The sequence below is a fragment of the Hemicordylus capensis genome, chromosome 4 (genome assembly GCF_027244095.1).
Source record: "Hemicordylus capensis ecotype Gifberg chromosome 4, rHemCap1.1.pri, whole genome shotgun sequence".
Classification (NCBI taxonomy): Eukaryota; Metazoa; Chordata; class Lepidosauria; order Squamata; family Cordylidae; genus Hemicordylus; species Hemicordylus capensis.
This window is the reverse complement of record NC_069660.1, coordinates 208356399-208373056: the sequence shown is the minus strand read 5'-3', so window position 1 is coordinate 208373056 and position 16658 is coordinate 208356399. Positions and strand designations below refer to the sequence as shown.

At 42.5% G+C, this 16658-nt stretch overlaps 1 protein-coding gene across 24 annotated transcripts in view; it reads right to left on the bottom strand.

Annotated features, from left to right (window-relative positions):
• Positions 1-16658, bottom strand: part of FARS2 (phenylalanyl-tRNA synthetase 2, mitochondrial) — a 393182-nt gene that overhangs the window by 83741 nt on the left and 292783 nt on the right. Inside the window, exon 9 of one of the 24 annotated variants that reach the window (XM_053247750.1) lies at positions 3732-3814. The exons of the other annotated variants lie outside the window; for them this stretch is intronic. Within the exon in view, the coding sequence (XP_053103725.1) occupies positions 3748-3814 (67 nt within the window). The 3' untranslated portion in view covers positions 3732-3747. The remainder of the gene's footprint in view (positions 1-3731; positions 3815-16658) is intronic. 24 annotated transcript variants of the gene reach the window in all.

Genomic DNA, 16658 nt, shown 5'->3' with positions numbered 1-16658 from the left:
GGATAATGAAATTCCAAAATTTTAATTTTCAAGCAGAGATTGGTCTGTCAGATAATCCAACACACTGTGGTTCAAATGATACTTTTATCAGGCGGCCTCCATTGCCCCACATATCTTTTCATAATAGTTAAGAAAATAAGGAGAGCCTTGTTAGATCAGTACAAAAGCTCCACCTAGTCCAGCATCCTGTTTCACACAGTGGCAAGTTTCCTCTGGGAAACTCACAAGCAGGAGATGAAAGCATGCCCCCTCTCCTGCTGTTGCTTCCCAGCAACTGGCATTCAGAGGCTTCCTGCCACTAAACTTGGAAGTAGCACATAACCATCAAGGCTAGTAGGTATTGATAGATGTGTCCTCTTCAAAAAGGCACGTGACACTATTGTGCTGACTGACTCTCCACCCCACACTTCTCTTAATTGGTTGCCACTTCTGGTGGTGGGTAGGGAAATGCTGAGCTCAGTGACGTTGCACCAGACATCTTCTTTAACTAAACGTTGTTAGGGAGACACATGAGGGAACATGGGTTGGTAGCATTCATGGCAATGTGGAATTTGGACCAGAGAGTAATCTATTTCCTGAAAACTTCAAGTAGCCTTCCAGAGTGAATTACTTTAGCTCTGTTTCATCCCGGGCTACTTGGCAAATGCAGAGGATAAATGAATCCCCAACGCACTGCAAAACTTCCGCAGTAAAAATGTAAATGGATTATCTCCCCTATTAATATCTCACTAAACAGCCACACTTTAGAAGCTATCATTTATCTGTTGCTCACAACATAAAAGCTAAACGATATTTTCACCATGAATCATTTGCTTGCTCTAAGATTAGTGTAGTAAGAGGGCTGGGTCTAATGCAGAGTTCTCCTAAGAGAGAATAAAATATTTAGACCATCTTGCAAGTAGGCTTTCAAGATGTCACTCCTCCCGCCCACTCCGGAACCAATTTACAAGGAAGAGTTGACATTTTGCCTATGTGATGGTAGGTTTCAGTATTAATCCTAAAGAACAGGAAAGAAGCTTGTGCATATTGAGATTTTAAAGCACAAATACAAACAGAAGAATTGTCATAATAGTTCTTGTCTAGCACGTTTTACAGATAGGATCCAGATTTTATTCATCCTGCACATTCCATAGGGAAGTTGTTGGCCAATATTATCATATCTTTTTTGTATTAGAGCCAGTCAGCAATCTGCTATAAAGCAGATCATATTATAGGCTACAGCTGTGCAATATTCAGCACATGATCCTGTTGGTGCATGACATTATGGTAAAGGTTCAGAAAAGAGTAACCAAAATGATCAAGGGGTCGGTACAATAGGCTTTCCCTGTGAGGGAAGGGAAAGACAACTGGGGCCTTTTAGTCTGTGGGGTGGGCGGAGGGAGGAAGATAATTGAAGAAGAACATGATAGCATAGACTTATGAATAGCATGGGAAGAGCACATAAAGAAAGATTTCTCTCTCTGAAATTGGCAGATTCAGGATAGAGAAAACCAAGTGCTTCTTCACACAGCACATAATCAGTTTATGGAATTCACTGCCACAAAATGTGGTGTCTTAAATGACTTTAAAAGGGAACTAGACTTATTCATGAAGAATAGGTCTGTCAACAGCCATGATAGCTAAATAGAAAATCCATGTTCAGAAAGAATATACTTTTTAATACCAGAGGCTGGAGACATACAGCAGGGGAGGGCTGTTGTCTTCACGTCCTGCTTGAAGGTTTCTCAAAGGCAGCTCAGAGGGGTGCTGGACTAAATGGGGCATTGATCTGACTTATTAAAGGCTCTCTTCTGTTCTTCTTTTTAATATTTGTTCTCTCGCTCTCTATGTGCATATTCAATCACAATATTCCTTAGCTCAGCACATGAAAGAATAATGGAGTAATTGGGAACTCAGTCTTACAAGACTATTTAAAAGACATCTCACATCCCAATGTGTTATTTTTTAAAAATCATTTTAATAGCATGTCAGAATGTGCACCATGCTTTACAGTAATTGACAAGGTTTGGGTGGTGATGCTGGAGTTCAGCCTCAGTCTAAGCCAGGGTTTCTTAACCTTGGGCCCCCTGATGTTGTTGGACCACAACTCCCATCATCCTTAGCCACAAAGGCCATGTCTGGGGATGATGGGGGTTGTTGTCCAACAACATCTGGGGGCCCAAGCTTAAGAAACCCTGGTCTAAGCAAATCTACAAACTCAGTATAAGTACTGCTTCTGCACTAATGCCTGACAGGAACCCTTGCATGCAGTTGTGTGAGGCCTTTCCTCAACTATTCTACCTCATTATCTATCTATCTATCTATCTATCTATCTATCTATCTATCTATCTATCTAATTCTCGAAGGCATACCCGTGGCTAATCCCATGTGTGGCAGCTCTTGTGAGAGTCCTGAGCAGAAGCACCTAATGGGCAGTGGGGATTCCATATGCAGACAGGGAGGAGGAGCCTGTGAGAGCAGAAGCACCATGGTGATTGAGTAGTGGGGATTCCCTATGCAGATAGGGAGGAGGAACCTGTGAAGGTTAAGGTCAGCTGGAATGCAACTGTTACTGGTCAGAAGATGTTCTTGATTGTAGAGGAGAGGAATCTTTATCTATAAAAGGATAGTGGGCAGGGGTCTGTGAAGAGAGGAGTCGTGAGGGAGGAAAGAGCCCCTTCAGGAGAAGAAGGCTGCCGTTGTGTGAATTAGATGAGGAAACAAGATGAACAAGATCTGTTAACTTAGAGAGAGAGAGAGAGAGAGAGAGAGAGAGAGAGAGAGAGAGAGAGAGAGAGAGAGAGAGAAGGGAGGGGAGGGGAGGGGAGGGGAGGGGAGGGGAGGGGAGGGGAGGGGAGGAAAGACAGAGGGGAAGAGCAAGTGGAGCAGAGAGAGAAATAGAAAAAGAAGGGAGGGGAAGAGAGAAAGGAAGGACGAGGGACGGGCCCAAGCCTGTCAGCGGCCTGAGGGGAATGAGCGGCTATGGCGGTGGTAGTGGCAGCAAGAAAGGGCCCAGTCAACCACTGCTGCTGTTTGGGGCTACCGAGGCCATTGGAGGAGGAAGGCAGGGAAGCAAGGCATGGTCCTGGGACCGTCAGAGGCCTGATGGGAATGAGGAGCCATGGTGGTGGTGGCAGCAAGGAAGGGCCTGGTCAACCACTGCTGCTCCTGCTCCTGTGGGGAGTAGAAGGAGCTGGGCTCGGATGAGAGAGGGGAGGTCTCCAGGGATAGGGGGCTGCAGCTTGGCCAATAGGTGACAGCAATGCTGCAGCTGCAACCAAGAGGGGTGAGGGGGATGAAGTAAAGGGATAAGGGAGTGACCAAGAGGGGTGAGAGGGATAGAAGCAATGGGATAGAGGAGGAGGAACCGGAGTGTGGCTCAGGTGAGGGTGGAGAGATCTCTGAGCTGGCAGGGGGTGAGGGGAGCAATCAAGTACTAGAGTGCAGATGCTCCGCACAGGTTAAGCTAGTTCTATTTATTCTTTCCTAACTATTCATTATTTCCCATCTATTCTACACCTCTGTGGTTTAATTAATATGCCACTGCTATGAATGCAACTTTTACTTAAACTCCAAGTCCTAACAAGTTTCCAAGGGTTAATTACTATGGAGTGTGCATAGTAAAGGGATGTTGGAGAGCCCTGAGAGTAATCAGGTATCACCAACTTCTAATCACACTTTGATCTAAGCAGGAGAAGCAGCACTAAGAGGAGAAACCCAGGAAAAAAAAATCTACCAATAGGCTGCCTTACCCAGCATGATTCTGTTTTAAGATGCATTTCCCCCTCCTGTGCAGCTCAGCCTCTGAAACAAAACCTGCTGCTCCAGTCTTGAACTGTAAAACAATTTTAAAAAGAGTTTTTTTCCTTATCTTAATAAAAAGTTCTCTCTTATCTTAAGAATTATCTGCACAAACTAGGATTGTACCAACAACACTTTATGCTGGGTGCTATTTAACGGACACTTTCTTTGAATGAACAGAATAAGAAAGGTCTGTGTCTCTATCAAGAATATATTAGTCATGCAGCGGTGGATTAATCAGTTTGCAATGAATACAGAGTATGCATCAGTCCTTGAACAATGTGCAAATTACTTGAACACTGCTACAGCTGGGAGAGATTTTATTACATTGTGATATGCATCAGTGAAAAGGACACACTCGTGTTTTAGCTTTAGCACTTCACAATTTCTAGTGGTTTTCAAACAATTACCCTCCAAGAGAGAGAGAGAGAGCGCCTCCCTGGAATTGTATGGGTGTGCAAGTATGGAAACATGGGGCTATAACAAAGGCAATTGGGGGAGAGAAAACAACTCCCTTCTCAGTATTAACAATGAAGTAATAGACAACACAACCAGAAACAAAATTCTCCATTATTACAGCTGTTCGAGGACCTTTTCAGACATCACAGTTTTCACAGGAGGACTCTTCAGCTGTCACTGGAGTAGTTAAGTAGCCCTGATGCAACAAGCGCTGGAACTCCCATATAGGTAGCACTCACACCACTAAACAAAGCTGCTAGTAAAGAGCTATGCATCTCCACTAATAAGCATGACAGTTGCACATCTTTTGAAGTGGAAAAACTGATTGTATTAGGTGTCACAGATGCACGGTGGATGAGACTGGTGACATCAGCATACAGTGTCCCAAGACTCTTTTCGTAAATCTGTGCACTTTCGATCTCCTCATTGTTTGAACATGCTCCCCGCCCCCACATTTTTTAAAATCCTCTTTTTCAAAATTTGAAGATTGTGTACTCATTGGCTGACATTCCAACAAAGTACTTGTGGAAGGATGCTGTGCTAGTGCTAAGCTGTTGCACTAGCAACTTGCTCCAAGTCTGGAACACACACCCCACACTAGTGTGGCATTACCACAAGCATTCTTGTGCTTACACAATAGCGCATAACTGCAGCATGCCTCAAATCATTTTAAATGAAACTTTTGTGCAACTGTGTAAGTCCCTGGGTTTTTTTTTAGCAGAATGAACGTGTTGTGTTAGCGCAACTTTGCTCATTATGCAAGTGCTTTGTTGCTCAGGAGGTGAGCCATTCTCTCCAGTGCTTGAACGCACCCTTTTCATATTGTGTGTGTTCGGGTAAAGTAAAGTTGTGCCATCAAGTCAGTGTCAACTCCTGGCAACCACAGAGCCATGTGGTTTTCTTTGGTAGAATACAGAAGGGCTTTACCAATGCCATCTCCTGTGTAGTATGAGATGATGCCTTTCAGCATCTTCCTATATCGCTGCTGTCTGATATAGGTGTTTACCAGTGGGGATTCAAACCAACAACCTCTTGCTCCCTTGGCAAGTTTCTTCCCCACTGCGCCATTAGATGGCTTGTGTGTTTGCGGTAGGAGGGTATTTAAAACGACTATCTTTCTGTGTCACAAAACAAGTTGATAGTGAAAGTTAGTGAAATTTAAGTAAACAAGCCGACCCCCGCACAGAGCATCTGTTCGTTTTTTGGGGGCGGCAACCACTCTCCCCCTCACCCCAGTCTCTGGATCGGCTGCCGCCACCAGGCCCGCCGCCTGGCATCCGGGCCTGCCGCCGCCTGGCATCCGGGCCCACCGCCACCGCCTCCTCGCCTCAGCGGCCGGGCCGGACCGCTGCCTGGCTCACTACTTCCACCGCCGCCAGCCTCCGCATTCGTGCCAGGCCCGCCGCCGCCGGCCTCCGCAGCCGGGCCTCGCCAGGCCCGCCGCCGCCCTGGCCTCCATGGCCCGGCAAGGCCCGCCGCCGCCTCTGTCCTCCACCATTGAGACGTGCCTCAGCCAATCAGGTGCGTCCCTCCGCTCCGCTGCCCAGCCAATCAGCTGGGTTGCCGGGACGCATCCCCACAGAGGCTGAGGCATGTCTACGAGAATTAAATATATAGATGATTTGGAGTGAAATCATGAATGTGGCTAAGTGGAGAGAGAAGCAGTAAAAAAGTGTATATAAGTGGAGGTGCTGCAGCAGGCATAATCCTTCATCCTGCATCTGCAGAAATAGGGCTGAAATTTGAAAAATGTGAGCACACAGTGAAGTGGATGGATTCACAATTAAAATAGTGTGCATATGTTTGCTGAGAAACTTGTGTATATATGGAGACTGCAGGATTCTGTGTGCCTATGTACTTTGCTTGTCAGTCAGGTACACATATTTCAAATTTTTTATACAAATAAGGAACATTTTTATTTCCTGTACACAGTAACATGCCAAAATATTTGCACAATAAATATGCTGTTACTGAACAAGGACAATGAAGAAATCTGAATATATTTCATCAGGAACAACGGGTTCTTTTGCTTTGGACTTGCAAGAACAACTTGTTGAAAGGATAGCAGAACCAACTAAAATATGTGTAAAAGTCTCCCAAGGCTTCAAAACCTGTTCCATAATTAGACAGTGACATGTGGATCAAACTCTGATCAAGGTAAGAATTTCCTCATTATGACACTTGTTCCTGTTCTCTTGTGAAACCTAGGACCAATTTAGATGCTGAAAATCCTGCACAGAGAGCAACCCTGTGGTTATGGCACACTGACTTGGTGTGCCCGTAGTTATAGGTGCCATTTCCTGAGAGTGGTTTGTTACCCATGCTAATTGGGCAAAGAGGCACCTTTTAAAGTTGTGGCTCTCTTATAATTAGAAAGGAGAGAGCAACTGTCCTTATTCATCCCATCACAGCATCCCTCCCAGTGGCTGTTGCTGGTGTCTCCCTTGCATAATCGATCCTCCTCCTCCTCCTCCTCCTCCATTATTATTTAGATTATGAGCCCTTTGGGGACAGGGAATAATCTTTTCATTCTTTTTGCTAGGTGATCTGCTTTGTAAACTTCTTTTTGTTGAAAAGTTAGTCATCATCATCATCATCATCATCATCATCATCATCATGATTGACCCCCTGACCCCTACTAACTTGGAAAAGAGGCACCTTTTAATGGTGATTTTCTTTATTTAGCAGGGGGAGAGTAACTGGCCCTATCCACCCCCAGCCACCCCCAGTGACTGTTGCTGGTGTCTGTCTTACGTTTCTTTTTAGATTGTGAGCCCTTCGGGGACAGGGTTCCATCTTATTTGTTTGTTATTTCTCTGTGTAAACCGCCCTGAGCCATTTTTGGAAGGGCGGTATAGAAATTGAATAAATAAATCATCATCATCATCATCATCATCATCATCATTGCACAGACTGACTACAAACAAAGGCATGACAAGGTAGCAGCAATGATACACTAGAACATCTGCAAAAAATACAAGCTACCTGAAGCCAAAAATTGGTGGGACCACAAAATTGAAAAAGTTGTAGAAAATGAAGATGTAAAAATGTTATGGGACTTTCGACTACAGACAAACACCTGCCACAAAGTACACTAGATATAACTGTAGTCTAGAAGAAAGAAAAACAAGTCAAAATAATCGACATAACAATACCAGGTGACAGCAGAATAGAAGAAAAAGAAACAGAAAAAATAACAAAATACAAAGATCTACAAATTGAAATTAAAAGGCTGTGGCAGAAGAAGACCAAAATAATCCCAGTAGTAATTGGCACCCTAGGTACAATTCCAGAACACCTTGAAGAACACCTCAACACTATAGGGGCCACAGAAATCACTATCAGCCAACTACAAAAAGCAACTTTACTGAGAACAGTCTACATTTTGCAGCAATATCTATAACAACAACAATATTGATAACAAAATTCTGGCATCCCAGGTCCTTAGGAAGGACTCGATGTCTGAATAAAACAAACCAGCCAATAATACCTGTTGGAATGTGCAAACAAACAAACAAACAATAAATAAATAAATAAAATGCATGAGCAATCAAGCCCACAGCTTAGACATTCTTGTCTATCCACAGAACTGTTGTTCTCATTTGTCACTTCATATGGCCTGGCCTACATGTCAGAGCTTCGATGTGGAAACACTATGCAGTGGATTCATATATATAGCATGGTTGGCTCACCAGGTGACTTGCCACTGGCAGATATTCCTGGGAGCAGCAGCTGGTGGCATGGAAATACTTCACATATGGAGTAGCTGCCACGCAGGAGATGTTTCAAGATCTTTACGCATGGCATTTGTAATGTTTAAGCAGGTCCTGGGAGAATTTTCAATTTGGAAATATTGCAGAATCAGACATTTTGCAGGTGCTTTTCAAGAATTTATAGTATATATTTTAAATCTGGGGGCAGGGAAGGAGAAGAATACTATATTCTTCACTGAGATTTTGCAAGCCATTATTAATGTACACAAAAGCAATAAGCACTGTTAGCATTAAAAGAAGTTTATAGTTTGAAATTAACTGGGTGGTGTTCCCCCCCCCATAATTCAGTATTGAGTGCTGAAGAGAAGATTCCACTCATCACCATCAAAAGTCAAACCTCATCAGATTATCAAGAAATTATTATTTTTTTAGTAATTTAAAAAGAAATTAGGTAGGTCTCTTTCCACAGGGCAATGTTTTATGCAGATGAAAACATTCACATTATAAGACAAGCAAGGCTTCGCCTTTATAGAAGGGTCTTGCTTTACATCGATCTTGAAAAGGTTCAAACGGAAAAACAGCCGTAAAAGCAAATGACATTTCTGATATACTTTAAGATGTGCTTAAAGTGACGGTCTGTGATGCCGTTTAATAAAGGATTCTTTTTTTTAAAAGCCTAACCTACTTATAGAAGACTACTTGTAGGAAATGATTTTGTGTATCCATCTCTAATCATGTCCTATATAATCATATATTAACAAACATGCTAATGGCCACTTCAAACAATATGACCATCACCTCATGACTGCTTTAAGCTGCGTCTCTATGATGGCTGCTCCATGTAGCAGCCCCTACCAGCTGGTTTGTCTCCATGCCATCAAAAGTTGCTGCTAGAAATGCTCAATGTGGCACAAAGTCCCTGGATTTTGGCAGAACCTGACAGAACAGTTAGCAGCAGACAACTGCAGCACAGCACATGAATGATTGCACATGGTACCCCACACAATTTGGTACAGCTAAAGGAGCAGAGCCTTTTCTGTAGCAGTCCCCCAGTTAGAGGATGCTCGCCCCTGATATACCCCTACTGTATATGGGTCAGTACTTACTTGCCTTTGGAAAGCTTGCTAAGACTCTTATTTCTTCAGATCTGTGGAGATTAATGCCACTGCCTATGTATTTATGTTTAAATGTCTCATGATAATGTTTTGCAACCTGGTTAGTGTATGGAATTTGTGCCCATAATCCAGCTTGAGCACTTGTTAGATATAAAGGGAGGATAAACGTGTATAAAATAAAGTATATTTCAGAGCATTTGGTTTGCCAGCTTCTAGGCAAGTCTTTGCTTTATACAAGATCTTCTATCAGACAGAACAGTTGTGTGTTTTGTGTAACCAGAAAGCTGGAAGAGAAGCAGAATTTAATCCAGGAAAATACTCCAGTTTATCTATGTTTTCTCTTCTGTCCAAAATGTTTACAGGACCATGTAACCAAATGGTAGCTAGGGACAACGAGGCTGCTATCTAGATAACTGTTTGACAGCAGCAGTCTTAAAAACTTACAGTGGATGTGTATAGATGGGGGAACGGGATCACACTCACTGTCCTGGTTCTCATCCCCTACAGAAGTTCAGTTTGTATGCACATATACAGTGCTCTTCCACATGTTATTGGTAATATGTTGAAGTCCAGGACCTCCATGGTAGCATTATCAGAAATCCTACCTGTTCCATATAGGGCCATGGTGCAGCTGAAGGGTGTCAATGTGTGGGGGAGACAATAGTATTATGAGGAGGGGCTTGGATTTTTTTCAGTATTTTGGAACAAGCCAAGCCTGTAGAAAAGTGATGGGCTCCATTTGAACAGAAATGGAACCAGACTATTGGTGCATAACATCAGAAAGACTGCAGAGCAGCTTCTGAACCGACTCCTCACAGAAAACTGATTGGAACTGGGCATCATCAGGTTCAAGAAAAATTATTCCTAAGGAATGAGAGTATAAATGTTTCATATATATATATGTGGGACAGTGCAGAATTTTAAAGTGAGCATAAAGTAGTATATGACAGTCAGTCAAGGAGTCTAAAAGGCTGCAGGGGAAAAGGCACACACCAAAACCACAACACAACACATCTATGTTTATACAATCTGCCTGCCTATATGCAAATACTCAAAGTCTTCAAGTCAAGAAGGAGAGTTTTATTGCAAATGAGAACATAGATATAGTGAGCATAATGGAAACCTGGTGGAACGGAGAGAATCAGTGGGATATGGTTATTTCTGGATAAAAACATGACAGAGACACTAGGGAGGGGAGGCATCCATGGGAGAAAATGCTGAATAATGGGTGACTTCAATTAGCCTTACATGAACTGGATACATTCATATTTTGGTCATGACAAACCAAGTGGGGGGAAGGTGACCCTGGATTTAGTCCTACTTAATCCGTGCCCAGGAACTGATGTGAGACATCATTGTTGCTGAACTAACAGTCATGATGGCTATCTGCTTGCTCCAGGTTCAGGTGCAATAATGCCTCTGAATACCAGCTGTTGGGAAACAATGGTGGCAGAGGGATATGCCCTCATGTCTTGCTTGTAGGCTCCTCAGAGGCATCTGGTGGGCCACTCTAGGAAACAGGATGCTGGACTAGAGAGGCTTTTGATCTGATCAGAGCTGAACTTATTCTGAATGCATGTATGGGGCAGGAGCAAGGGCAGTGGGCATGACTGCATTTCTCCCCCCTAAATTCACCCACAAGAACCTCCCTGAAACAGGCAGTGCAGAACCACATTTATGCTCTGACACACATAAAAATAAACATTTTACTCAAAACCGTGTTATACACCCATCTTCCCTCTTTGGTTTACATTTAGAATATCTGTAGGTTGTCAAAGTGCTCGAACAAACAGATTGTGCTTCGCGATTTGCCTCTCCCTGCCATTCCACCCACTAGCGCGATTCAATAAGTGCTGACATAGTCCCAGCACCTTTGAAATCATGTTTGAAGCATCACTGGATAGTCTCCATTTGCACCTGTTCTACAGCATTGCAGAACAGAATGATGAACACTGGAGAATCAACTTTAAGTGTTAATCATCATAATAGTAAAAATCTTTGTGCACAAATAGCCACTTTCCTGCTAAATGCCCACTAGGGGGATCTTTGCCAATACAGTACCCCAGATTTCTTTGGGAAGTCAAAACTTTCAAAACAAAACAAAAACAAAGAAGTGACATGGGTCAGCCCTTCATAGTTTTAGCACCATTTTTAGAAGACGTAATCAAAAGTTAAGAACTTACATTAATGGAAAAGATACACATTCTCTTACTGAAATCAATGGGAATTAAATGTGTTCAACTAGACTGGATCTGGCCTGATTTAAATGTGACACTGGGCCTATAAGAAAACATACCCACGTGGAGTTCCATGCATCAGCTTAATTCAGCTGCTATGAATACAGCATTAACATACTAGATCAGTTCAACCAGGTCACAAAACTGTATGGCAACCCATCTTAAATGAGATGCCAAGCACCTGAACGTCAATCAGATATCCCCCCGCTCTGCCCCCAGCTTACATCCCTGATGTCACATTTAAATTGAGCCTTGTGTCCAATATTAAGAAAGGATGTTCACAAAAGATGGGGGGGACACATCATTAAGAGCCCATTTCTCAGGACTGTATAAATTCTCATCTGCACAATGAGATAATAGGTTGAGAATAGCACTTTGAGAACTTGATGGTCCAACTTATTTTGAAAATAAGTATATGCAGCTTCTGAATGCTTTATGCTTATTCTTCAGAAGGTCTTGTACTACCAATTGTCACTAAGAATGTGGGAGGTTTAATGAGGTTTGTTAAAGTCTACAGTTTCCAGAATGTGATAACTATTAAGCTGTCACAGTCAATCATTTAAATACGAGGATAAATGAAACTAGCATTTTATATTACTTAAGCACTTACAACAAGGGGAAAGATTCCTGTCTCAATTACAATCAAAAGGCATGATGAAAACAGTCAATTAAAATAAACATGTTCGAATAAACAGAAAAAAGCTTGATATTTTTAAAGCATTATATCCATATTCTTTTCTATTTTCTTAATGTCAACGCAACACTTTAAAATCTGCTTAGTAAAGCTGTCTTGATTTTCTATTCTATATACTCAGAATCTATAAAAAGTATACAGTCATCTCTCAAAAGTATAAAATCCCTCCAGCTTAAGGATGATACTCCCTCTACAGGAAAAACAATCTATAGCTGAACACATAGTATAGAGAATAGTTTATCTCTTTCTATTTTGCTGCAAATAGCTTTTCTAAAAAATGAACATTTTCTTCTGCATATATTCTTGGATTTCCTGTCATACAGATTGTCACAACTTCATGCCTACACTCAGTTTTATTTAAAAACGTGTTACTGAATATTTAGAGGCTGCAACTGATCAGAATCAAAGAATGTACAGTACTACAGCGGTGCTTCTCCAAGTTTACAAAATCTCAGTACCTTTTTCTGAATTTACCAGAACATCTGTGGTCCCCACCCCTCATCTAGAAGCCTTGTTGGATATAGCTCTTACATTCCTGGTGCTGTTTTTACCATCTCCTGTCCAGGTCCTACACACAAACACACATCACCCACCACCACGTCACTCTTGGTTAGCTCTGATTCTTCCTCACCCCAAGTCATTTCACCCCTCTGACTCCTACATATCCCATCCTCTGCATGCCATTTCATCACCAGACTGAGGCAAATGAGTCAACAACTATCAAGGATTTAAAACCCCACTTCTCAGTTTCAGCACTCCTAGTGAGGGCATAGCCCATTCTTCAAGAAATCCCTTGAGTGTTTCTAAGCCTATTTGAAGTAAAGGTAAAGTGTGCCCACAGAGCCCTGTAGTTTTCTTTGGTAGAATATAGGAGGGGTTTACCATTGCCTCCGCCCGCACAGTATAAGATGATGCCTTTCAGCATCTTCCTATATCACTGCTGCCCGGATATAGTACCAGCGGGGATTAGAACCAGCAACCTTCTGCTTGCTAGTCAAGCATTTTCCCGCTGTGCCACTTAAGGTGACCTATCTGAAGTAAGATATGAAACGTTATCAGCATACTATGACTGAAACATTTGAGGAACAAATGCCTACAGGATGCTTAAATACATAAAACAACTTTGACACACTTTATCTGTACTGTATCCTTGGCAGTGAGAACAGATAGTAAGAACTTCTAATACCAGGATATTGCGAAATAAAGCATGGAAAGCCTGTATAATCAAACAGTGTGTATTTCTTAGCAATGGAAAACAATAAGGCCTAAACATATATTAATTTTAAATGAGAAAATACGTAACACTTAGAATTTGTGGTACAAGGCTATTCAGTACTTCAGTGGGATAGAGAGGCATGAACTTATATAATCAGCTCCAGTTGATCCTATATATGAATGTATAGGGTTTAGTTACTACAGCACAAACAATAATTTATGTCTTGGTACCAAAAGCAAGACTAAAGAAAAACCTTTGATTGCTTCGACCATGTCAAGTTGTGGAATATCCTTAGGAAAATGGGCATCCCAGAACACCTCATTGTTCTCAAGAGAAACCTGTACACAGGACAGGAAGCCACAGTCCAGACAGAACATGGTGAAACCGACTGGTAACAGATCGGCAAAGGAGTAAGACAAGGCTGTATACTTTCTCCTTATTTATGCATCTAATATGCTGGACATATACTGAGAGAAGCTGGATTGGAAGAAGATGAGTGCGGTTTTAAAGTTGGAGGAAGAAACATCAATAACCTGTGCTACGCTGATGACACCACTCTGATAGCTGAGAACGCGGATGATCTGCAAGCTCTTGTAATGAAAGTCAAGGAGCACAGTGAAAAAATGGGACTACAGCTAAATGTAAAGAGGACTAAACTAATTTATTTTATTTATTTATTCGATTTCTATACCACCCTTCCAAAAATGGCTCAGGGTGGTTTACACAGAGAAATAATAAATAAATAAAATGGCTTTCTGTACCCAAAAGGCTTACAATCTAAAAAGAAACGTAAGACAGACACCAGCAATAGTCACTGGAGGTACTGTACTAGGGGTGGATAGGGCCAGTTACTCTCCCACTGCTAAATAAAGAGAATCACCACATTAAAAGGTGCCTCTTTGCCAAGTTAGCAGGGGTCAACTCAGAACTGACACTGAAGACACTGAAGTGGTGGATAGCTTCTGCCTTTTAGGATCAACCATCAACAGTCAAGGATCCAGCAGTCAAGAAATATGCCACAGACTTGCAACTAGTAGGGTTTCAATGAAGGCCTTGGAAAGGATATTTAGATGCCTTGACGTGTCTACACTTACAAAGATTAGAATCGTCCGGACCATGGTTTTTCCTGTGAGACTCTATGGATGCGAAAGCTGGACTTTGAAGAAGCAAGACAGAAAAAGTATTGACGCTTTTGAACTTTGGTGCTGGAGAAGACTTTTGTGGATACCATGGACAGCCAGGAAAACAAACATATGGATCATAGAACAAATCAATCCAGAATTTTCACTCAAGGCACAAACGACCAGGCTCAAACTATTGTACTTGGGACACATTATGCAAAGATCCAGCTCCCTTGAGAAGTCCATAATGCTGGGAAGAGTTGAAGGAAAGAGAAGAAGAGGACGACCAGCCACAAGGTGGGTGGATTCGATTACAGCAGCAATGAATGCACCACTGCAAGACCTTAAAGGCCAAGTTGAAAACAGATCATCCTGGAGATAATCTATCTATGTGGTTGCTAAGAGTCGACACTGACTTGACGGCACTTAATCAATCAATCACCAAAAGCAACACCCTGTTTCTAGCAAGTGGGTCAAATGTTCCCCTTGCTTCGGGGGGAAAGCAGCATCCAGTGTTTCTGACTCCAGCCTTGTCCCTTCCTTTAAAAACAACTTTTTTTCTGAGCTCATGTCAAAATTAGTAGGGATGTGCAATCTGAATTGTGTATGAATCGATTCACTTCGAATCGGGGGTGATTCACGGATTTGATCACAAATTGAACAAGTCCCAATTCGGCATGAATCAATTAGTGTGATTCGAGTGGCCATTTTGGTGGGCTTCCCCCCATTGCTTATTGGTTTTCTGGGACTGGCTTCTGATTGGCTTGAGATCTCCTTGGTTGGCTTGTTATCAAGTACTGGCATGGGCAACTGGAGGGAATTTTAAAATATATATTCGAAGGGACTGGGAGGCAGAGAGAGAGAGAAAGCCCTTTTGAAGAAGACGATACATCAGGACAGAAGGGAGGGAGGGAGGGAGGGATGGAAAGAAGGAAGGAAGGAAGGAAAGTTTGATTTTGTGGTTTTCTTTTCTCAGCACTGAGTATATGCTTTGTACCTATTGCTGCTATAAGTGTTATGCTGGATCTCAGGTTGACAAGGGGGGAACAAAAAGAAGGGAATTTGACTGGGAGGCAGAGAGAGCTGACATCAGGAGAGGAGGAAGAAATCAAGGAAGGTTTGATTTTGTGGTTTTCTTTTCTCAGCACTGAGTATAATGTTGTGCTACCAATTGCTGCCATAACCATGTCGTTTTCCTGGATCTCTCTCTGTCTGTAATATTTCTTGGTGATTGCTGTGATGAGCTCCATATCTGGCCTTGAGACTAACTTGTTCCTCACTCACTGCTCTGCAATCTGCATTGCAAGGTGTAAAGGTAAAGTTGTGCCATCGGGTTGGTGTCGATTCCTGGCAACCATAGAGCCATGTGACTTTCTTTGGTAGAATACAGGAGGGGTTTACCATTGCCATCTCCTGTGCAGTATGAGATGATGTCTTTTAGCATCCTCCTATATCACTGCTGCCTGATATAGGTGTTTCCCATAGTCTGGGAAACATACCAACGGGGATTCGAACCAGCAACCTCTTGCTTCCTACGCAAGTTACTTCCCCACTGCGCCAGTCAAAATGTGGCTGAAGACATTCAAGTTGAGCTTATAGCAATGTCTGCTGGTTGCTAAGGGTGCTGCTGTGCTCTGGCAGCTGTTGCAAGTAGGATGGAGTCATAATTGTGTGTGAGAGAGACCAACCTGTGCCAATGATATTAGTGCAGTGCAAGCACTGTGGCTGGCAGTGGGTTCTGGGTCAGTTATTCTTTTTTGGCCATTGTTGGACTGTGTGTCTGGCAAAATGTGGTGTTCTGTGTTGGGAGGAGCTGTGTGTGCTTCTATTCTGCAGTGTTTGTCAAGGCAGTGTTCAGAATTGGTGCACTTGTTTTGTGCATAGGGAACAATGGGGAACTTAAATCACCCCATTGTTCCCCATGGGTAGGTCCTAGGGATACCAAAGTGAGTTGGTTGTCATGGTGTGATAGGTGCTACCTACCATCCAACCCACAAAATAAACTGTAAAGTGGGCAATTTTTAACTTTAAAAAACCCTAAACTGCATAGGATCCTATGGGGATTTTGGTTTTATTTTTTTAATTAAAAATTGCCTGCTTGTCTGTTTCTTTTGTGGGTTGGGTGGTAGTTATCACCCATCATACCCTGCCACCCAACCCACTTTGGTGTCCTTAGGACCTACCCATGGGGAACAATGGGGTGATTCATGTTCCCATTCGCTTGGGTGAATCACAATTTTTTTGCGAATTTTTGATTTGATTTGTTGAACTGGTTGGCAATGGCTGGCTAGTTTAATGAACCAATTCAAACTTTTGCAATTTG